The sequence below is a fragment of the Saimiri boliviensis genome, chromosome 10, assembly GCF_048565385.1.
Source record: "Saimiri boliviensis isolate mSaiBol1 chromosome 10, mSaiBol1.pri, whole genome shotgun sequence".
Taxonomy (NCBI): Eukaryota; Metazoa; Chordata; class Mammalia; order Primates; family Cebidae; genus Saimiri; species Saimiri boliviensis.
This window is the reverse complement of record NC_133458.1, coordinates 84,872,502-84,897,249: the sequence shown is the minus strand read 5'-3', so window position 1 is coordinate 84,897,249 and position 24,748 is coordinate 84,872,502. Positions and strand designations below refer to the sequence as shown.

General features: G+C 35.4%; 1 protein-coding gene across 34 annotated transcripts in view; it reads right to left on the bottom strand.

Annotated features, from left to right (window-relative positions):
- HDAC9 (histone deacetylase 9) overlaps positions 1–24,748 on the bottom strand; it is a 1,049,458-nt gene that overhangs the window by 493,042 nt on the left and 531,668 nt on the right. For 22 of the 34 annotated variants that reach the window (XR_012512159.1, XM_074379585.1, XM_074379587.1 and 19 more), the window contains one exon: positions 5,010–5,141. The exons of the other annotated variants lie outside the window; for them this stretch is intronic. Coding sequence is in view for 21 of the 22 variants with exons in the window: in XM_074379585.1 (XP_074235686.1) it covers positions 5,010–5,141 (132 nt within the window). In the remaining variant the exon portion in view is untranslated. The remainder of the gene's footprint in view (positions 1–5,009; positions 5,142–24,748) is intronic. 34 annotated transcript variants of the gene reach the window in all.

Here is a 24,748-nt window from a genome sequence, read left to right as displayed (position 1 = left end):
CATAAATGCAAGCAGTATTTCATGAAATAGAAAAGAACTAAAAATGTCTGAAATAGTTCTCAATTTTCATACCACTTATTCCCCCTTTGTTTTTTATGGCAAAACATACAACACAGTATTTCAACAGTTTCTAGAGAAGTAAAGATATCCAATTAGAGAGGGTCACAGAAGCTTTGGGTGAGTAAAAATATAACTAAAGAAGGGAATCTTTTTCTTACTTGCCTTTGTGCTATTATTGAAAATAACAGTAATGAAGATAATGAACTTGCTTACATCACAAAACAGATTGTTAACTCATGAGGTCCAGGCCCACTCCTGTTAGGTTTGAAAAAAATTGCTCAAATGCTGTGCTGTAAATTGTTTTTTATTTAATATATTAAGGCTATACCTTAGACTCATCGTGTATATGAGTCAAAGTTATATGAAGAAAATACAATAAAGTAGAACCTCAACATTGCACCGATGGCCTTGTACAACGCCATCAGACTTTGACTCTACCTATTTTCTAGAAGATGAGAAGTTGTGTAAATTTAACATGTAGACTTTTAAATACCAATATAACAAGAAATTCATTTTAGCAAAAGTTAGGCAACAACAAGACACATTCCTTATGTAACTCATCCTTTCCTCTTCGGATATGAAACTCACATGTACCTCAACTTATGCAGAAACTAATGCATTTATTGAAACATTTAATCAAACATATAAATTTCTGTTTCCTAGAACTATAACTAGAGAAGTCATCTTATCAAGCCTGCGCAAATTATTTATTCAGCTCTAATTAATTCCTTACCACCTTTTATAGTTCACTCATTTCAAAATTTTCCTAGTTGCCTCATCATTACATCTTGTCAGCCGAACTCTGCACAAATGATCTTGCCTCGTGCTTTTCAGAGATGGGACTTTTGATATTATTTCCACCAGCATCTTTTTGTTCTCCTCATGATTATGTCATCTGCATTCGCTTTTCCCACTTCAAATGCAAGGCATTTCTCTTCCTCTCTTCTCTCCAGTGCTCACATATTTAATCTTACCCATGATCCCATCCCCTTAAACAAAATCCTGAAAGGATTTGTTCCATCAGTTAGGTGGAATCTTCAGGCCCTCCTCCTACACTGGAATTTCCCCTCTAGTCTGTCAGCATGCTAGTAATTCTTGAGAAGTGGCATGCTCTCACCATGTCCACTCACTTCTTCAAGCCCTGGCAACATAGCTTACCCACTATAACTGCAACTGTTCTCTCATATGCCATCACACTTGAAGGACTTTGAGAAAACATTCATCTCCGTATCTTTTGTACGGTGGCATTCTCTATGTCCATGTTTGTCTTTCCATCTCTTTGTTCTTCCTCCTACCAATTCCTAAATTAAGGCATTCACCTAAGTTTGTGGCTTTTTCCCTTTTCTATTTCCCTTGTCAAAGTCACTCAGTATCATGACTTCATATGTCAAGAATTATCTCCTAAGAGATATTTCTTGCCTTTAACTCATGAATTCCAGCCCGAATTCTTCTGAAATAGTAGACATTTCTATCTCCCCTACATATGTGTCAAAGTCAATATATGTATTTTAATATTAGCTGTCTCCTGCTTATCTCTATTTTATCATCACCCTACTGTCATCCTCACTCTCTCTTTACTACAAATCTAATTAGTTACTAGGTCCTTTTAATGTGATCTTTATACTATCTCTCATTTGAGTCTGACTACAATCATTTCAGTTTAAGGTGCTGTTATACTATCATGAACTATAGCAAAAGTCTCCTTAATATTGCTGAATCACTACAGTAGTCTCTCAAAACTTTCTTTCAAACTCTTGCAAAAGGATCATACAGAGATAACTTACACCATGTCCCTCTGCTCCAAAATGGAGCCTAATATAATTTTCCACCATTGCCCTTTTTGTACTCTACATTCAATCAAATTAAATCATCTATTCTACTTTAATGCCAAGTACTTTTCCATTTCATGCTATTTTTTATCCTCTTTCCTTCTATTTTATTGCAGGCCAAATCTCACCTATAAGGTCAAAGCCTGCCTCATATAACATATGTCCCTCAGAGAACGGGAACTCCCAGTGTCCAGGCAAGATTTTCTTGCCCTCTCTCAGAACACCTATAACTTTCAACTTATATCATAATTATGTATCTACTCAGAAATGCAGTGCCACTGGAAAGGATGTAAGAATTCTAATCTGCCACTTATTTACTCTTGGACGTAAGCAAATTAGTATCATAAAAAACTTAAACACATTTTTCTCACTGCCTTTCTGTCTATTTATTTATCTTGCTGACATTTTGATTAATCTGTTTCGTTTAGCATCACCACTTAGTTTCCTTTAACAAAAAAAAAAAATGTAAATTTTAAACATTTTTATAGGAGCTTCTTTTTCCCAACTCCTAACTCTTGCCTTACAATATGACTGATTTCTTGTTAATGTCTCATTTCCATATCATTTCCATTTCCATATTTTTAAAAAACTACTTTCTTAAACACTCTTACCAATTTTAAATTATATTATTTATATTATTTCACGATATTCATACTGAAGTATTTCCTTATGTAGAAATTACTGTGATAAGCACTAGAATTCAAGGCAGCAACTATTATACCAGAGGATTTTATGGCATCAAACTGGATGGGATCTGGTAGAACATAGCAACTGATTTTCTGAGATCTCTGAGGTCAGTGTAGTGATACCGTAACTGGAGCTTGAAGAAGGGTAGCTAATGAAATAAGGATGCTGGAGTGCGTAGAATGAAAAGAAGGCATTGCAGACACAGGGAGAGTCAATTTTAACATTTGAAAAGAATGGAACTTTTTGTAGGGGGTAGAAAATACTTGATTTTGAAAAAAAGATGGCAAGTGGGTTCTTATGTCAATAATGTGGAATGAGTTTAAAAGCAGCTTACACTTTATGAAACGGGGAAGAGAAAATCATATAGAGGTAAGAGAATAACAGCAACACCAACTAAACTGCTATGATGCTATGATAGTCTCTGACTAGACACTAAACATATTTAGTATTAAGATCCAAACAGATGCCATCCAAATTAGATGAAAGTTGGCAGAGCAATGGGAAGGAGTACAGGTGAAGACAGCTGTGTGCCTGTAGTCCAGAGCATCCAAAGAAATTTAAATTAATTGCAGCATACCAGTTATAAATATCTAACAAAGCATCCACAAGTCCCAGCTCACTGACCAGAAATGTCCATCTAATAAATGTACAAGTCTCTTTTCCAATATATATTGTTTCCTGAGATGAAAGGGTGATTCCTTATCTCACAAAATTAAGAAGATCATGCCACTGCACTCCAGCCTGGGCAACAGAACAAGACACAATCTCAAAAAAAAAAAAAAAAAAAAAAATTAAGAAGAGAAATATATTTTAAATTAAGGAAATTTGAGTAAAACTCTGGCAACTCACAATCCTTATAAATAACAGTCAATCATTACTGAGATAGGTATTGAGCTAAATGCCATTGCAATCTGGTATGTAAGAAAAAGCGACTGTATAGAACAAGTTATAATCAAGAAAACAATACAGTAAAACAGAAAAGCACAATGGGATAAATACGACTTTAGACATTTCGATTATGAAGCAAAATAATATAGCATTATATTCAACTTTTTCTTTTCTAGAAGTTTTTCTGTTATGGGGGGGCCTACTTTTTGCAGTAGAAAACCACCTAAATTTACATTAGACACCTGATAGGTTTATAATTCTTTACATCCATTAAAACAAATTCATTCCCCACTGCCCACCCCCACCAAAGACCTCTATTAGAAAAACTTACGATTTTTACTTAATGTTGGAAATTACATATAACTCTGGTAAAATAATTGTACTTATTATTCATTTCTTTAATATTTCTTATCCCAAGGAAATATCTCCCATTGAAATCACTAATACTTTTCTTCAGATAAGCATATAAAGGTGTCCCGATTAAGAGACTAAATATTTTTTCCCAAAATTATCTGTCAGACTTTTAAGTTGCATTAGTAGCTAATACATGTTTCTACCTCCACTTTCACAGTCTTCCTTCATATTGCCTTCTTGTAGACACTGTCATGGCCAAAAGAAATATATAAAAAATGAAGAATTTTTTAAAAACTTACTAAAAATAAGATCTGATCACGGAGAACTAATACCAACTGCCCACATTGAGAAAAGCACAATTTTCCTTGAGAATGAAAAAAAAAAGTGGTTGCAGATTACCACTTCTTTCTTCATGTAACCAAAGGAAACAACTAGACACAATGCATGGCTCTAAGTAGGCACTCAAAAAGTGGTAAATAGGAGGATTTTGGATAGTATTTTTGGTTCTTACAGTCTTAGGTCTTTCATTTCAAACCAGGTACAAGTGGAACTCAGGGTGTTGTAAGACCTCAGGTTGAATTTCCTAACCCCTCTACTAAAACAGGCAGCTAAAAAAATAACTCTTCCATTTGAGACCCGTGAAAATGACAGTTTCTTCCCCTTCATAAAAAGCAACATATCCCCCTCCTGCCGTAAGTCCCACTTCACTAGTAAACACGTAAAGTCATTTATGAGTTCTGTAAATTTGTTGAAAAGTCAAGGTTTTGCTGTTCCATGCAGTTTAATTTTCCCAGATGTATTTTGTACGTTCATGTCTCAGTACAAGGGAAAATGTTCTTCTTCGACCTCCCTCTGCTCATTTCTGATCAAATTTCATTAAAAATTATACTCTCTGAGTTGGCATTCCCAAAATGGACTGCCTGTTTCTGAAAAAAATAAGGTGAGCTTTGGTGTTCCCTAGTTATGCCTTGATTGACACATAGTTCTGTTTTTTTCATTCATTTCCTGTTTAACAAAGTTGGTGAATGCATAGCAAAGTTTATTGAACTACTTGTGAGTTTTCAATATAATTCCCTTTCAAGAAATATTTCTCCTCAAAATAACTTTTAATATGCAGCAGGTATATTTATTCTAAACTATTTTTTTCATTCCTACTCCCAGCATTCATATGTCTGCCCAATCCTCAATTACCTGTCACCTCAAACATTCGCTTCTTGAATGAAGTGACAACATTTCCATCCTTCCGCCTGAGTAAGGGGCTGCTTCTCCTCTCTGCCACTTTCTGTTTTAACCTGGACCGCACCTTCAAGTTGGGCTCAGAGGCTGGGGATTGAGACAAAAAAAAATAGATGAAAATTAAAAAAAATAGAGAGCCAATTGCTCCTGTGTTAAAAAAAAAAAAACAAAAAAGTCTCACCCATTTGTTGGTCCATTCTCATCTCAAATGAAAAAACCAAACACATAAATGAGGCATTGACTCTACATTAATGAAACAGGCAAATACTGCAATTATTTTTATGAAATGTGTAAAAGTTTTTCAACTTCTCTAAAGTAAAAAGTAAACAAAAATGTAAGTTTTCTATGTATTTTATCTAGCAGAATTGGGATTGTTAATGGAAAGTTTAATTGCTAATTATGTTTGGGTCACAGTAAGATTTATTATAGTTCATTGTCAGGCCTCTTAATTCTCTCAAGGGTGAAACTTAATAACTACTAAAACAGTAACTTAATGTTATTTTAGAGACTCTGACCTGGCTTGTGGTAATAAGAAGACACTTCAGCAGCACATAATTTATGTATAATTCTGACTCCTGGAATATTTCTTTGTCAGTAGTTTCTAACCTTAAACCATGGGAAAACATACTCAGTGTAATGACACCAAACCAACTAGAATCAGTGCAAATAAGACATTCTATACATTCAGTATACTATTAGCTAGAAGGAAAAGGTGGCTAAGTCTTCAAATTGAAGGTTCTGAGTTAGGGTTAATATTCCATAATACAAATGCAGGTCATTCACATGTATGTTACCATTTCTTTGTTATTCTAAACAGAGAAGCTTATTATAGAGCTTCACTATTTTTAAAATAATGCCACTTATTTTAAAATAATACTCTAGAACAGGGTTCCCCAAACTACGGCCCACGGGCCACATGCGGCCCCCTGAGGCCATTTATCTGGCCCCCGCCGCACTTCAGGAAGGGGCACCTCTTTCATTGGTGGTCAGTGAGAGGAGCACAGGATGTGGCGGCGCCGCAAAGCACAGCATCGCTCACATACAGTACTACTTCCGGTGACGCGGGATGCAGGCGTCACGGCTCCGGAAGCACGTCATATGATGCACATCCGGTCTGCGGCTGCGGAGCCCCACATCACCGGAAGCAGTGTGAAACAACAGCAGAAGTAGGAAGAAAGGCAAAGCACTATAACCATTACTACACAGTACAATGGTCCCCATACTCCCCCAAAATGTACAACAACATAATGGCCCCTATAACCTCCCTTTGCCCAAAGTCTCCCCCCACATTACTACACACCATGTTTCCCCTATTATAAGACCCTGTCTTATATTAATTTTACCCCCAAAAGACAGGGACTGTCTTATTTTTAGGAGGTGTCTTATAATAGGGGAAACATGCAGCAGTGAGCTTCCCACAGAAGAGGCCCACCGCTGCTGCCCACAGATGTCCAGGACACTGTATACACAGTGTCACAGGCTGATCACCGCCATCCCTGTATACAGCACTGGAGGCGGTGCTGAGCGTGTGACACTGTATACCGCTGTCTGGGATAGTGGAGGCAGCAGCACTGGCTGTGAAGGGTGTCACACCTTGCATAGTCCGGCCCTCCAATGGTCTGAGGGACAGTGAACTGGCCCCCTGTGTAAAAAGTTTGGGGACCTCTGCTTTAGAAGAATAGAAACACTGGATTGCCTCTCTGCAGCAGAAGTGGATGATAATGGTGGTGGTGATGATCATGATGGAAAGGATATTTCTGGTAACAACTAACATTTATATAGTCTTTTCTATGTTCTAGTCCTATTCTAAATGTTTATCAGTATCAACTTGTTTAACCATAAAAACATCTAGAAAGCCTGTGCCGATTTATAATTTGATTAGATCAATGAGCAAACCAGAACACAGAGACAGGTTAAGTATCTTGCCCAAGGTTACAGAGGTAAAAGGGGATGAAGCCAGCCTTTGTACCCAGGTAGTCTGGCATACATCTATTCTAAATACTGAAAATACTGCTCCTCTACCTTTCCTTATGTATGATCACCATAAAAATTATAAGATAGTTTTTCCCAAATCACCACTAATCACCTAGAGCAGATACAATGTTATAATGTAGCTAGAATTTTGTCAGTGAAAATATTTTTGAAGGAATTTACATTTTTGCCATACTATAACAGATAACAAAAGTAGAACTTAAAATTTTTCTCCACTTTTTGTTTTGGTTTTAGTCTTCAAATATCTATACTTTTTGCTTTAAACTTGGACTGAGAATCTTTGCATTATAAAATTCCTTGGAATTGGCTTGGTGAAATAGGAACTTAAAAAGTGAAGTTCAGATTCAAAAAAAAAAAAAAAGGCTAGCTACATTTTTTGTGTTATACACCTGACTTTATGCCTGAAAACACTGAAAAGATAAAAACAAATCAGAAGCCTGAAAATGCTGTAAAAGTAGGGTGTCAAAAGGTGGGGCAGAGATCAGGGCTGAGCACAAGCTCAAAGTGATAGATGTCTGAAATGTATCACTTGCTGGGCCTCCCACATGGAAGCAAACAAACAAACCAATTTTGGAAAGGATTAAGGTTCTTGCCAGACCTTCCAGTAGTGGCAACACATTTCACCTTAGTGTAGGAGTCTATCTCAGTTTCTAACCCACCACTTACCCAGGATTAAAGTGAGATACTGGGACTGTATTATCGTACTTAGATATGTTTCCATGTACACATTTATTTTTAAATACTTTTAAAAATATTCATCTTGCCTCTGAAAAGTTAGATAATAAATATACTTATCTAGAACCTAGAAAATATTTAAAAATATTGATCTTGCTTCTGAAAAGTTATAGATTACAAATATATTTATCTAGCACCTAGGAAGGAAAAATGAAGAACCATGAATCCCCAGGTGCATTGGTATCCTCTGTAGCCTTGCTAATAGCCACAGGAAATCACAGATTCTCAGAACTTAGATGGAGATACGATCTTATAGTAAAAACTGATGGATTAAATGCTGCAAATGAGCTGTCCATAGGGAGTAAATCAACTGATCACTTCAAAAGGCAGTGGTGGGTGGACCGGAAAAGGCCATGCATTTTCAGTGAGGGGATGTGAATTCAGTCTACATGGGACCACTTTCCCGCTATGAAATATGCAGTGAGATTCTAGTGCTTTTTAAGCTTGATTCTTCATTTGTGAAACCTAGCTTAATGCTTTTCCAATTAGATACCTGAGAATAACTGTGAGGATCTGGGTGAATGTGAAAGGGAAGGGTTTATGAAACATATTGTTGGTATTATTTCTGAAGTCTAGTTACACAGCTAAGAGGGGCTGATACAGAACTGGGCCCCAAATCTCCTGATTCTTGGTCTTGTCCTCCTACCTCTCCTAATATACGGCATCAGCTGGGGCTGAGTGTCTGCAGTCAAGATGAAAATGTCCTGAAAGCTTGGAAAAATAGCATATGCCATTTAAACATTCTAGATGAAAGCTAAATTTTTCCACGATTTTCAGAAAAATGATTTTTAAGGTCAGCAGATAACTTTCACTCCTGTTTGTCTACTTGAGAATCGGCCAGATATACAGCTCTCATATTTCTTTCAACGGTCAACATAAAAAAGCAAACACACACCAGAAGAGGAATGAGAACTGGATTCTAGTCTTGTATCTACCACCTACAAAAATCAGTTCATTCACACAGACCAACTATGATGATACTTTCATTGTGCCTGGAGTCAAATAGATGTGTTTAAATGCCTGATCCACACATTAGCTATTTGGCTTTGGATTAATTACTTTCTATCATTAAACCTCGATTTGTCATGTTAAAATGGGGACACTGAAGGGATTTTCTTCATTTTTTCCCAACAGATTCAATTTTCCTTTCTTCTCTGAGCCCATGGGGGCTGAATCCTGGAGGTGCATCCCTCTAGTTCTTTGCTGCATGGATTTCATTTGGGTTCAATTTAGTGGCATGACAGGCTGGTGGCCAAAGAATTAAGGAGGAGGGAGAGGCCAGGCTGTCCTACACTCTCTCTGCCACAATGCTGAATCACTGGCCATGGCTTTGTCTCTTCCTAACTTCATCTCCTTCTAGAAGACCCTATTCCATGGCCCAAGCTCTTCAGCACTTCAGGAACAAATTCTTCCCCTTTCTTCTTTGTGGGAATGGCCTCCCACTGTTGCTATTTTCTGGGTACCCCCACATCCCTAAGCAGTTCATTTAACCGTACTCACTTCCTTGTTAAGTAGTTTCTTCATAAAAGTCTATGATCCATGCTTCATCTGTTTCCTGCCAGGATCCTGATTAATATAGTCCTATGTATTTTGCAGTTACTATAAGATCAAATGAAATAATGTCTAGTAGAGAACAGACCAGTGGTTCATAACCAGGGAAGATTTTTCCACCAGGGGAAATATTTGGCAATATCTGGAGACATTTTTGGTTATCAGTATGGGGAGTTGCTACAGGCATCTGCTATGGGTACAGGCCAGGGATACTGCCAAACATCCTACAAAGCACAGGATAGCGTCCCATGACAAAGTATTATCTGTACACAAATGTTAATAGTGCTAAGTATGAGAAACCCTGGGACAGGTAATCAGTCAACGGCAGCTGTTAATAATTGTACTGCTCTGCCAGAAATTCCCAAAGAAGCTGGAGAAGGGTAAGGGAAGAAAAGAGAGATTATTAGAAATGGAGAGTGCTACAGGTAGCTTGAATATATTAAATATTTCAATAAATTTTATACTTGGAAGTTGATTTTAAAATGTTTATAATACCACTAAGATTTCTAAAAATAGTATCTTTAATAAAAGGTAACTTTTATTATTAGTTTGTAGAGATATGCATAAAGGCATAATTCTCAGTTTTAGAAAGGATAACATTTGAGGCATTGTGATTATATGAGGACATGAGGTTTTGAAAATAAGGAATCTCTGACATACTGTAAAGCGCAACATAGATTTACGTTCACAGAATATACAATATACTACTTCCCTAAAGAAAGGCCCCTATGTAATGTTTCTAACAAAAGCTTCTGCCTGTATTTCTGGTTTTGGGTCATGAGAGATATTAATATCTCAGTAGTGAGGGTGAGAGATGAGATAATAGATAACAATCATTTAGTCCTGGTAATGCTCTATAAAACTCACTCCTAACATTTCAGAAGCCCACACACCAAAGCTCAGCATGATATATACCCAAGCAAAAGAATTAATGGCCTAGTGTGCTGACTTGGTTTGCAGTTAGAGTTAATTCTATTTTTAATGCTCTGATCTCCCCAAAGGTTGAAGATTTCCATGCCAGAGACTTACTAATGGGATGCAAATCCTCAGAGCCCAGAAAAAGATCACTAGCTGGGGAGAGGTTCTGCTTGTATATGAATGTATTTCATGCCTAGTTACACTAATTGCCTTTCCATTTTTACCCCGCACTCATCATTCTCTACATCTCAATTAATCATAGAAATAAAAGGCAAGTTTTTTAGTGTGTGTGCTTGTCTGAATACATTTGTCTGCTGAGATGAAAACATTGTATAAAAATTGATTTTCATATGTAAGTGAAAACAATCAACAGTAAAATAAACAGAACAGACCTAATGCCTTTTTCACTTCTCACCTAAAAGAAAAAATTCTCAATAAAAGTAAACAGAAAATATCTGAAGAATGCCTTATGAACTAAAGGTATTTCAAATCTTTATTTTCACACTGGTGTCCATAGTGCACAATAAACTTAGGGTGCCAAGTATGAGAATAAATCATAGAAGAGGAATAGTTAACCTAGGTGGCAGAAGCAAAGGTTAAGAAATTAGGATTCCGAAGTACCCTGAGTGGCACTGCCCAGCTTGTCATTTTATTAAGAGACTGATATGTGTGAGTGTGTACAAGTGTGGAGTGTGATTTTTGCACACATGCATGCAGACAGGCACATAAACTATCATGTGTAGAAGGGTGCAGGACTATGACACAAATAGACCAGACTCTCATTCCAATGCTCTACCCTCCCACCCACCGCCCCAAAATGGAGTCTTGCTCTGTCACCCAGCCTGGAGTGCTGTGGCACAATCTCAGCTCACTGCAACCTCCACCTTCCGAGTCCAAGCAATTCTCCTGCCTCAGCCGCCTGAGTAGCTGGGATGACAGGCATCCACCACCATGCTAAACTAATTTTTGTGTTTTTAGTAGAGACAGGGTTTCACCGCGTTGGCCAGGCTGGTCACGAACTCATGACCTTGTCATCGCCCACCTTGGCCTCCCAAAGTACTGGGATTACAGGCATGAGCCACTGTACCTGGCCTCTTTTCACTCTTAATCCTAGGTTATAAATAGTCTTTACATCAATAATTTAGATTAAATATTTCAATACCACATAGTGTGATACATAAAAGTTCTTCATTCTTATTGAAAATTATCATAAGGAAAAAGGGAAAGCTTTCCATTACTTTAATATTATTTATATTAATATTTTAACATAATATTTAATATATTAAGATGATTAATTATTAAGCAAGATTGAGTACTAGATTAATAAATGTTTCTTTAGGCTGGGTGTGGTGGTTCATGCCTATAATCCCAGCACTTTGGGAGGCCGAGGTGGGCAGATCATTTGGGGTCAAGAGTTTGAGACCAGCCTGGCCAACGTGGTGAAACCCTGTCTCTACTAAAGATACAAAAAATTAGCCAGGCATGGGTGGCACATGCCTATGATCCCAGCTACTTGAAAGACTGAGGCAGAAGAACTGCTTGAAGCTTAGAGGTGGAGGTTGCAGTGAGGTGAAATCACATCCCTGCACTCCAACCTGGGTGACAAGGCAAGACTCCTGTTTCAAAAACAACAACAAAAAAGAATCTTTAAACTAATGCATATTTAAGATATTCCACAATTCCACCTTCCACCTATAATGAACGTTTAGCTCTGTATCATAGGTGAAGGTCGAGTCTTCACCACCAGCCTCAGATCCCTTTCTGGGATTATCTATTCTTCCCTGCAGTACTGGATTATCTAGCAGCTTCTCCACACAGTTTCTCCCTCCCCTGGGTTTCTCCTGCTGTCTCCCTATCTCAGAGCTCCCTTAGGAGCTGCCATATTTAAATGTTTTGTCCCTTAGAAGCAAACATTTACGATTTATCACCTATTCATTCACTCTGCGTCCTTTATGAAGGTTGGAATTCCTGGCATAGTTCCTGCCCAAATCTTTCCCTTAACATGGGCTGTCACTGTAGACATCTAGAAACTGTTCAAAAAAGTAATCACTACAATTATGATAGACACGTTGGGGACACAGTAGGTCTTCCAGTTTAGTTAATCAAAATACTCAGGTTCCACTAAGTAAAAGTTTCATAATTATCCAAAAGCTATGTATTTTCCAAAGTACTATTCAGCACACTACAATAAATAATACAATATGTGCCTCTTTTGGCTGGGATAAAATCCATCTTTAATATTATGAATTAGATTTTATATATTTTGACACCAAGAAGCAAAATTTCTAATCCAACTTTTTATAATTATAAGCACTTAACAGTATGTAATTTATATGTAAAGTTTACAAAAAATAATTTGGAGGAATTTCTAGCCACATGAATGGTAATATATGAAAGTAATTTCCTAAAGACATTATAATACTATTTGTCTCTGAAAAATACTACTGCATCTATCCATTCCCTTATTGAAAATATACCAATTTTGTCTATTTGTTAAGAGATTTTTTCTTTTCCAGAAACCATATTGGTAAATGTTACTCAAATTACAATATGCTCTTTTTAAAAGTGCTTATTTTATAATAACATTTATTGCTTGCTTCCAATTATGTAAATCATATATATTTGGGAAAATTTGTGTATATTCTAAAATGTTCCTTTAGTGCAAAATTATTTGAAAATGAGAATTATTATATTTATGATTGTATCCTATTTAACAATATCTCTTTTTGTATTTCTTTTCCCAGGTAGTTATATATTCCTTAAAATTATTACATGTATTGTATTTTTCACTTAAAATTCTGTTATGTCTTTCCCCAAGTAATTATATATTCTTTTAAAAATACATTGTGAAGATATACTATATATTACATATCCACACATACATGTGAATACACAATATTTCATTTAAGAATATGACAATGTTAGACACTTGGGTGTACTACATTGTTTTGCTTTGAAAGACAGCACTGTTATGCACATCATTGTGTGAATCTCTGTGGTAAGTTGCATTTCCTTCTATCAATGAAAATAGAAATTTAATTCTTAGGTTTGTCACAGATGGAAATAACAATGACAACCTCTTTACATACAGGAACAAAAAAATGGGTATACATGGGAAAGAGAACTACGTCATTGGAAGCATTGCAGAATAGCATGCGAAGACAATATCCTGGCCATAAGTAACAGGAGCATGGTCTGGAAGGGGATCCGTAAGCATTTTTCCTTAGCATCTAAAGCTCATGGCAGTACACTCAGTTTCTTCCATCTAAGGGCAGCACTATATGCTGAGAACTTTTTCCTCCTCCTCACTAGTGTTCCTCTAGAGTGCCTGGGACTCAAGTGGCTCAGGTGACACTAAGTAAAAGTTTACCGAGTGAATGAATGAATGCACAAATTTGTTTTTTTTCCCCCCAATCTGTCCCAGTATTTAAAAAAAAAAAAAGTACTACTCATTAGTAATATGGATTTCTAGTACTACTTCTAGTACTCATTACTGGTTTTTTAATACTAGGACAATGTGATGACATTTTAACAAATTATCATTTTTAACATTAAAATGCTTTAATCAATGTGATTCAGTATAAAAATAAAATTTAATAGTAAGTTATAAAATTCTAATTATTTTATAGTTAAAATCAACTAGCTGGTTCTGTTGTTTAATTAAATTCAAATTATATAATTGAATAATAATATTGAGAAGCAAGGTTGCAAGTTTCATGCTGACTGGAAGCACGTGTAGCCATATTTCCATTATTTAGGTACCTATACAGTGCCTACTACATGGAATAAACCCTTTAGCTATTTATTCAAAGAAAGAATCAAGGAATGGGGAAAGGACATGTTAAGTGCTGAGGCAACTCCCCAAGAGATAAGATAGAAAACCTTTTTCTCCTAGGTACTCATGGTCTCAAGAATGAATAATATACTAACTGGGATCAGTGCCATGTGATAAGTCTAAGCAGAGTGTTGTGGCTGAAAGGCAGAGATTCATTTGCTTTGAAAGAGGATCCTCCAGGGCTCAGTGAGATGTTGACAGGTAAAGATGGGAAGAAGTGCAGTTCTATGCAGAGGAAACAACCACATCCAAGGGCACTTTGCCCACAAATTCAAATAACAGAGATTAAGTATGATGCCGAGGGAATTAATACTAAATGAAAAATAAAACTTCAAAGATAAATATCAAGTACATTTTAGCTAATCTATGAGATACTCATAGAGGCTATTCAACACGTATCTTCAAATTCCCTCTCCCTCTTCTAGCTCCTTCTCAGAATGTAGACATGCTCAAATATTTCCCATTCAAATAAGAATAAGCCCCCATAGACACCGATCTTATTAGCTACTTCCTGTGATTGCACTTTCACAGACAAGTTAAAGAAGTAGGCTATACTTGCCACTACCACTTCCTAACCTCGAAATACTGCAATATGGCTCTAGCCCTTGATGCTTAGCACAAATATAATCTAATCATTGATTTTTTTTTGTCTATTTCCAGTTCTAAGTAAGAACATAGGCTCAGTGGGTATCCATAAACAGTTATTTAATGAATAATGTGTGCCTGCATACATCCAAGCATGAAGGAAACTTACATTAAAAGGCTGAGTTTCAAATATTGTTGAGAAGAGAACTAGATGAACTGCAACTACTCTAATTTCTAAGAATTTCTTGACGCTGAATGTTATGGCCATAGGTCTTATAGATCAGATGTGGAATGCAGAAGGAATTTCACTTTTCTGGCAAGCATCACAAATACTACATTTTGCAATCAAGGAAATCCATATCTCATACAGACCAGAATGCCTTCAAATGCTAATCCCTTTATATGCTTTAATTTTCAAATATATTTTATTTACCTAAGACAAATGTAAAAATAGATCTAGCATCATTTTGAATTATCATTTCACTAAATCAAACTAGATCATGACATATTTCAGTCTTCAATCCAAAAAATTCAATCTAAAATAATTTTCTTTTCTACCTGAATCCCAAAGTTTTATAATAAAGTATACTTCTGAATTAGTATTTCACAATTTAAATAACAAGCTACTTTGGGGAAAATCTGAATTCATCGATGTGTTTATATATTTTTTCTTTAAAGAAGTCCTTTTCACTCTAAAATTCTATATAATTATTCTGCTGTGAATCTTTCTGTAATAAATGAATTCCTACAAATACATACACAAAATCCTGTACTAGATATAGCTTTTATATACCATTTAAAATAAAATGGCATGAAAAGTAGTTCTGTTTTAGATATAAATCGTTTTAACATCTCTCCTAATGAGACAGTTCATAAGAGCTACATGTATACACATAGATGTGAACTAATTGCATGAGAGAGTGGAGCCATTTTAGGAGGTGAGATCTATTTTAGGTGCAGCCCAGTACTTGATAGGGACACACATAGAGATAGCATGGAATTATTCCCAGAAAACATTATAGGTCAGGATTTCACGGTCCAGAAAGGTAATACCTAACCCCTGATAATGTCCTGGGTATCATCATGAACCTAAACTTTACTGTACTTTTTTGTTCTCTCAGCATGAACCTCATCTTATTACCCTCCTGAGTCTGGAGTTTTTTGCCAGTCTTGACTCTACCTCTATATCATCTGAGTGAAGTATTATATAATGTCTCTGCGCATCAATTTTCTTGCCTGCAAATGTGGACGATAATAGCCATTACTGACCTTAAAGAATTCGGAAGTACTAAATGGAATACATTGAATATAATAAGTAAAGTAAATCACTGTCTAATTGAAATACCATACAACTATCTTCTTCAAATACTTTACTTTAGAAATTTTTTCCTCTCTGATGTTTATCTGAAAATTTTTAGCTAATTCCTGTAAAATTGCAAATTGTCCTCTAGCTGGTCATTTCATTCAACAAGAATTAAAATAAAATAATATTAAAAATAAATACATAAATAAAATAAAATAATATTAAAAAGACTACAACATCAACTTGCTAACATGAATTTTTTCTGGTGTTTTCTTTTGTTTTGTTTTTGAGATGGGAGTCTTGCTCTGCCGCCCAGGCTGGAATGCAGTGGCACAATCTCTATAAGGTCCAGCCCTACTGGGTCCAGAGGGTATTCTCTATGGGTGTGGAGATGAGAGGCTTTTAATATAGAGATATATGCACAGAGATATGTCTGGCCATATTTGGGCGTATACATTTGACACAAAATATGAAATGAGTATTTGGGGTGGCCCGGTGGGTAGGAAGGCACCAGGAAAAGCTTAACAAAGAAGAAGTATGTATCAGCCGAGCATTTAATTATCCAAAGAATTATCCAAGAGGACACTTTAAGAAGAGTAAGGAGCATTTGGAAAACCAGATGACAATGGCTTGTATGAATGGGAAACAGAAATATTTGTTCATGGAATTTCAGTTTTTCAGTACTGCTAGGGCAAAGGGGTATGAGGTAGTGGAGTGGCAAGAGCTGAGAGAGGTCAAAGAGGGAATGAGGAGAGGAGAGAGACTGTGCTTTCCATGGAGGAGTTTGAGCCTCGTATATAACAGAAGAGGCAGTAAATGACTCTTTTAGAGGGCAGGAAGAATACACTTAAACTTTAAAATGTCAAAGGGCTGACTGGACAGGAGTATGATGGAATCAGTGGTTAATAACTGGAATGGAGACTGAACAAAATAGGGAATGAACTACAACAGTAGGCATGATAAGAAAGAGGAGATTTAAGAGCAACCAATAACAGAAGTTAGTATCAGATGAAATGAAGGAAAACTAGGAGCCCAGGGTGGTTCTGAGATTTCTGGACAGAACAAAGTTTCATTTATCTCTTTAGGGAATCACATTGTTCAGCTTAATAAAGAGACTCATGTAGATGTATTTTCAAATGCCTAATTATTGTTACTAATTACTATTATTTATATCAATATAATTTCAGGTCCTTAGGTACAACCACTAGTCTATTCAACTCCACAGACCCTCAGATACATTCAGGTACCATGATCTGCAGCACCACTGACAAGGGGTCAGTACTGACTTCTGACCAACAGGAGACTGTCCTCCCCCCAGTTCAAATACCACCTTGCTTCATGCTCTTTTCCTTTTTCAGAACCTTCCAAGTCACTTGGACATCTATTATTATTTATTTTGCTTTGCCAGTTTTGATTTTATAATCTTTAGACAACCTTTAGGGTTTTGGAATATTCTTGGTAATTCAGTTCTATCTCAATAGCATTTATAACTTTACTGGACTATATTATCAATTTTCTTTATAATATATATTTAAAAGGAAACAATATTACCTATTTTGAATAGCTATAAAGGAAATATTTCACCTCTGAATTCATTCAGGCCTTCCTTGAATCCTTTTCTAGACAGATCATCAGTTAAACATCTTCTATTAAGTCAGCTTTCTCTGGATGACTGGATAAAAGCATCTCAAACAAATTTTACATAAAATGGTAAAAAGGTAGTAAGTCAAAGTACACTGTAGAAAACATGGCTTAACAAAAACTCTAAGCAACTGGGGTAGGTAGAATAATGCCCCACTCCAAAAACATCCATGTTCTACTCCCCATAATTTGTGACTATGTCACATTAGGTGGTACAGTGGAATTAAAGTTACAGATGGATTTAAGGTAGTCAATCAACTGACTTAAAGATAAAATGGTTAACTTGGATTATCCAAGGGCTCCTTAAAAAATAAGGAAGTAAGGCAGAGAAATGTCAGCACAATGCCATTTGAAAAGGGCTTGGTTGGTCCTAGTAGCCATGAGGATCGAAGAGTCCACAGCTAGAGCTTGCATGCAGCCTCCGGGAGCCAGAAGAAACAAGGAGAGGGATTCACTCGCGAGTCTCCAGAAAGGAACAAACCAGGGTGATGCCTTGATTTTAGCCCAGTCAAAGCCATTTTGGACATGTGACCTCCAGCATTATAAGATAATAAATATAGACTGCTTTAGGCAACTAATTTTGTAGTAATTTGTTACAGCATCCACAGGAAAGCAATATAGTAGTTGAATGAATTCCAAGATTGGTGTGCTATTTTGGAAGTCTGAATATTCTGAAATACTGGTTCTGACTAGATCAGATTTGCTGGGCTGTATTTTTAATGCATTACTTTTAGGTAATGTAGTAGGATATTAAAGAGCAGTATTAATGATATATGGTCATTAATGATATATGGTCAAAAATGCCAGGACAACAATTTGCTTAATACTTAGCAAATACTTTGCCACATTTAATTTTCTATGGTAAAAGCTTTATTAATGTATTTGTGTATTTGCAAAAGAACCAAAAGAGAAAAAAGGCAAAAAGCATAACTTTTTTTTCTATTAAATCTTTCTGTGAAAGTTCCATAGAAAATAAATGTATAAATTAAGGATCATTTAATTTAATCATAAAATACTAAGAACACATTAAATAGCCAAGATAAGCAATTTCAAAAACCTGAGTTGGAATATTTCTCTTTTTTTGTTGCTGTTGTTTTACAGATTCCATTTGAGATATTATTAAGCCAAATACCAACTCTGTGATAGGCCTATTTCTAAGAACGACTTCATTTTTAGTTTACGTAAGTAAAAGAGGAGGAGGAACAAGTTTAAACCTTTTAACTGCTTCAAAATAGCTAATCAAAATATTTTTAAATTGACCTTTATAGTGTGAGATACAATTCCAGTCTCTTACAACTTAATTAGCTAAATATAAAGTGTAACCTTCCATCTGGTAAATCAATTTAACAGACATAATTGTGCCCCACCATAATTCAATAAGACACTGAGGAAAACCATTGAAATGCGATTTCCTTTTCTTTAGAAGAGAATTATGTACAATTTCAGCATGCTTTGCATTTCTAAAAGTTAAAGTCAACAGGGAGGTATCATTCTCCTTTACTTGAGTTTCCCATGAGAAAATCAACAGCAAGTATAAAGCTTCTGCTGTTATTCATGAAACACTCCATAATACTAACTTGGCTTTAACCAGAACATATTATTTGGCAGCTAAAACCTTTAATTAGAATTATGGTTTGAACAGATTTTCACTGAATTCAGATTCTGGAGGGGCACAAAGAGGAACACTGTTTTTCTAACCAGTTTATTCTATTTCAGATGGTTTAAATGTTATGCTTAAGATGGGTAGAAAAAATGTTGTACTTAGGATGGGTCAAAAAAATAGAATGTTGCTCTGATTCATATTTTGTTGGCTTTAATTATGATTCATCATTTCTTAACAAGTACTAAGCATCAGACAAGAAAAGAAGATGAGAGACTCCATTCAACAAATATTTACCAAGCACTTACTCTGTGCAAGTTTTACACTATTATGGAAGAAAAAAATACATTTGAAAAGATGCTTCCTACTTTAAAAAGGAGAAAAAGTAGGTGGGGGAAAATGCGTAACTTGGTGACAGAGTGGACTAAAGAACAGAGATGATGACAGAGCCAGAACTGAACCCAAAAGTCAAGCTTGCATGTTTGGGAGAGAGACATTGGCAGAATTGAGAAACTCAGCAGGAGGAGGAAGTCTTGAGGTATGGAAGATGGGAAGGTTAACTTCCAAATCTGTTACATTTAAATAGCTCAGAGATACCTTGGAAACCTTAGCCTGAAGTCTATGAAAGGGTTTAAGTTTAGAGATGTGGAGTTAGATCCCAAATAAAAGAACTTAGAGGAAAAAAAATGAAGGCAGTCCTGACCAACAGCTACTGATTAGAATGAATAACAAGTAGGATAGAAGTCTTTAAGATGGTGACAATTGAAACAGAAAAGTTAAAACAATGGAAGAGACCATGCAATTTTAGGAACGTCATATTTAGAGGATGCAGTGGTAAAAAGAGAGAGATTGATAAATGAAAGTGCAGCTTATAAGGTTAAAATTTTAAGAAGCATGGGTTGGACAATGGGGTCAAAAGCCAGAGAAAAAGGAAGACTGAGAAAAATGCATTGATTCTGGGGATTTGAGAATCCCCGATATTCTTTGAGAATGCTGATTTAGAAGAGACCAAAACCTGAATCAGATAATACACATTTCTATAACATCTCACCTAGCATAATAACTACTTTAGAATAAATGCTCAATAAAAGTTATTCTAAATTCAGTCATATAGATAATGATGAAATAAGCTCAGTTTGACAACACAAAGAGAAAGAAAAAAAATTATAGCCACACAATACATTTAAATGAATTTTTGTTTCTTTCTAATTCATTGTTTAGGAGAGGAGCAGATTTTGAGTGTAAGCATTATAAAAAGAGACTGTTAATCAGAAAATTTGGAAGATGCTTACATTAGTAGTGGTTGAGAAAAATCTCTTAGAGCCAGACTCTGAGCTCCTTGAAAGCAAAAATGTTCCTTAATCCTCTCTGTGTGCTCAGAGTGACCACAATTTCCAGCCCAGTATTAACTTCTGAGTAGAAATTTGCTCTTGTCCTTTTCCTTCTCTCCTGTCTCATCTCCCAAAATTAAAATGGACAACTTTGTAAATAACCTCTTTCTTTGGAACAGCTGGAATTAGAAGATTGCTAATGAAACTCTAATAAAAATGACAAAATGGACTGTTCTTCCCAATATATTCACTCCCTTCTAATCTTCATGCTATGAAGTAATAAACTTACTATACTTAGTGCTGAAGGAAGATGTCTCACCATCTCAGTCTCTGAGCCGCCATTCAACCTGTATTCTTCTTTAATTTTCTTCTAATTATAAACATGTACAGCTTCTTAGACTATAAACTTTAATTTCTTCAAACAAGATTTAAAAATATTTCCTGCTAATCAGCCTAAAGTTTCAAACTTTAACATACCTATTTTTAAAACTCAAACTTTCTCTAAACACAAACTTTCTGATTTTTGTCTTTTACATTCTGCTCTTGGTATCTGCCCCTTAAAAGAGAGATGAGACTTTACCTTAACAGTCATGGTCTTTCTTCATGTGGCAGCCTCCCCATTCTCTTTCTGACTAAATATTTTCATGTGGTCTTACGTCATTCATGTCTAGGATTTACTCAATACCCAGAGGCAAAAGACTCAGGACTGCCAACATGATATGGAAGAAGAGTTAGAGGACTGACAGTACCCAACGTTAAGAATTACTATGAAGCTACAGTACTCAAAACAGTGTGATATTGGCAAAAGAACAGACAAATAGACCAGTAAAATAGAATAGAGTATCCAGAAATAAACCCACACAAGTAGAGTCAACTGATATTTGACAAAGGAACTCAGGCAATTCCTTGGAGAAAGGATGATAGTCTCTTTAACAAATGTTGCCAGAAAATTGGATATCGATATGCAAAACAACGAATGTAGACAAGGACCTTATCGTTTTCATTAAAAGTAACTCAAAGTGAATTACAGATCTAATGAAATACTGTAAAATTTCTAGAAGAAAACATAGGAGAAAATCTAGATAACCCTGGGTTTGGCAACAAATTTTTAGATACAAAACTAAAAGCATGACCCATGAAAGGAAATATTGATGTGTAATAAAATTAGAATCTTCTGTTCTGTCAAAGACACTGCTATGAGAAATAAAAGATAAATCATCGATTGAGAAAAAATATTTGTAGACAAATACCAAATAATTTATACCCAAAATACACAAATAATTCTTAAATCTCAACAATAAGATAACAAACAACCCGATTAAAAAAACGTAAAATATGTAAAAATACACCTCACCAAAGATGATGTAGAGATAGCAAGTGAGCATATTAAAAGATGCTTGGCACCACTCATCATTAGGGAATTACAAATTAAAACCTCAATGAGAAATCACTACATATTAGAATGACTACAATAAAAAAAAAAAAAAAAGGAAAGAAACTGAAAATACAAAGTGCTGGAAAGTATGTGAAGCAACAGGAACTCTGTTATATTGCTGGTGGGCATACAAATTGGTACAGCCACTTTGGAAGAGAGTTTGACAGTTTTGTTTTTGTTTTTTTAACAAACAAGTCTTACCATAAGATGCAGTTAATACACTCCTAGGTATTTACCCAATTGAGTTAAAAACATGTCCACATAAATACTGCATATGAATGTTTATAACAGTTTATTGATAATCACCAAAATTTGGAAGCAACAAAAACGTCCTTTAAGAGGTAAATGGATAAACAGTGGTTCAGCCACACAGTGGATTATTAAGTAATAAAAAAAGCTTCAGTCTACCAAAATACATGGAAGAATCTTAAATGCATATTGCCAAATAAGCCAGTCTGAAAAGGCCATATATTGTAGCTCAATGTCATTCCCCAGAAGGCAAAACTATAGAGACAGTAGAAGAATTCGTGGTTACAAAAGGTTGGGTGTGGGGAAGGATGAATTGGTGGGACACAGGACATTGTTAGGGTGGTAAAACTACTGTAATGGTGGATATATGACATGATGTAGTTAAATCTCATGGAATCTTACAACACAGAGTAAAACTTAATATAAACTATAGACTACATTAACAATAATGTATCAATAGTTATTCCTTAATTGCAACAAAGGTACCACACTGATGCAAGATATTAAAAAAGCAGAAACCTAGGGGTTGGGAGGAGGCAACAATGTAGCTGTTCGATTTGCTATAAATCTAAAACTTTTCTTAAAATTAAAGTCTAATAATTTAAAAATGAAGTTAATAGCAGAAATTAAAACTCTGACCCTAGTAAGCACAGATCATCAATCAGACTTCCTCCTCTGTTGAACAACAAAAACAAGCCTGCTGCTCCGTTTTTAATTTTATTTTTTAAGAGATGGGATCTCACTATGTTGCCCAGGTTGGACTCAAATTGCTGGGACAACCAATCCTCCCTCCTTAGCCTCCTGAGTCGCTAGGACTGTAGGCATGCAGCCTGCTGCTTCCTCTGGATACCATAGCAAGCTTTGAAATGCTAGAGAATATGCAAAATTAACAAAGAACTTTATCCCCATTTTGACAGCAGCCTTGGGAGTTGCCCATAGCTTAAAAAGAAAATACTGATCACTCTTTTTAGTTGACTTGTTTTATTAATAAAGGTAGAAGAATGTAAGACATTAAAAAGACATTCTACCACAAAGAGATTTAGTTTTGACATAATAGAAATCAATAAAATGTCCTTGTCAACTACCAACAATCAAGAGTAAGCACTCCTTAAATCCTATGTATGATCCTAAGTGCTTTCCATGCATTATTTAATTACATTCTCAAAATAACTGTGCAAATCAAGTGCAATTATTTTCCTCATTTGACAGATGAGGGAATCGTGGCTTAGAGAGTTTAATCACTCAAAAATGAGGACCCAAATTTGCAAGTGCTAAGTGCGGATCCAAAGCCTGAATTACAATGGTCATATTACTTCTCAATTCTGAGAAAACTAGTATAAAAATTCATTACTAGAATATATTTCAATAATTTTAAACAAGTTTAGTCAAAACAATGCAACCAAGATAGAGTCCTAAAATATATAAAAATGCTCTGTGTTTGTCAACCTTGAATAAGATTTTGAGCAAATATCACTATAAGCCTAAGCCATCTTAGTGATATCTTTGCAGACATGTGTATAATGTTCATGTATGCAGTGCACACATGCACAAGTGTATTCAGAGAGGCACCGAAAGAGGGAGAGAGAAGAAGAGATATTCTAAACCATTAAAAAATATATTACTGTTTTCATTATAATGACCTGAATAGGTCATCAAGGTACTGGAACCTAACTGCTGACTGCTATACCAAGAGGAAATTTATAAAGCTGCATATCTCATCTCTGCCTTCTTTCCAATTTACTCAGTATGGAAAATGATATTGGCCTTCCAAAACCTTCACTTATGTTTGGACCCTTTCCATCTTTGAGTCTTATTCTAGTGTTGCTGACCATTAAAATAAATTTTTCAGTGGGGCTAGAAAGGCCTCTTACTAGCCCAAGCAAAGCTTTATATGGCTTGTGTACTTTAAGAGGTTAATCTAGCCAGCCAACTCACTTTGTTGAGAAGTATTAAATGGAAAGGCTGTAATATTCAAAGGAAGCCAAAGTTCACTGGGTAAAACCTCAATAATATAATGAAGCATAAAACTTCTAAAAAATTTTTATCACAGTATTTTATGAAACATATGCACACACTCACTAGAATAAAATCCAAATGGTTTTGAAGGTCAGTTCAAAATCACCACATATGTAGAATCTCTGCAAGAAATATGTACCATTTCCAGAATGCCAGGAAATACGTACTATTTCCAAAACTTCCTTACCCTACTTGATAGTTTATTATCAGTCCAGCAGTAACTATATAAAAACAATAAAGTCACCTACTACAACAGTGATACTATTTTCAGCCAAAGTATGTTTAGTAAAATATTCCAAATTTTCATATCAACGCATCCTTGTGTTATAGAACAAAAGAAATTATAAAGTATAATTCTAGAAGGAAGTACTACTTTAAGTGTGAGCAATAAACATAAAAATTAAAACCAATTATGTTATTTTCAAATTCAAAACCAGTTATGTAAAGCCTTTGACGTTTGTTGTTGTGAAAGGAGGAGAAGACACTCCATTCCTACATTTTAA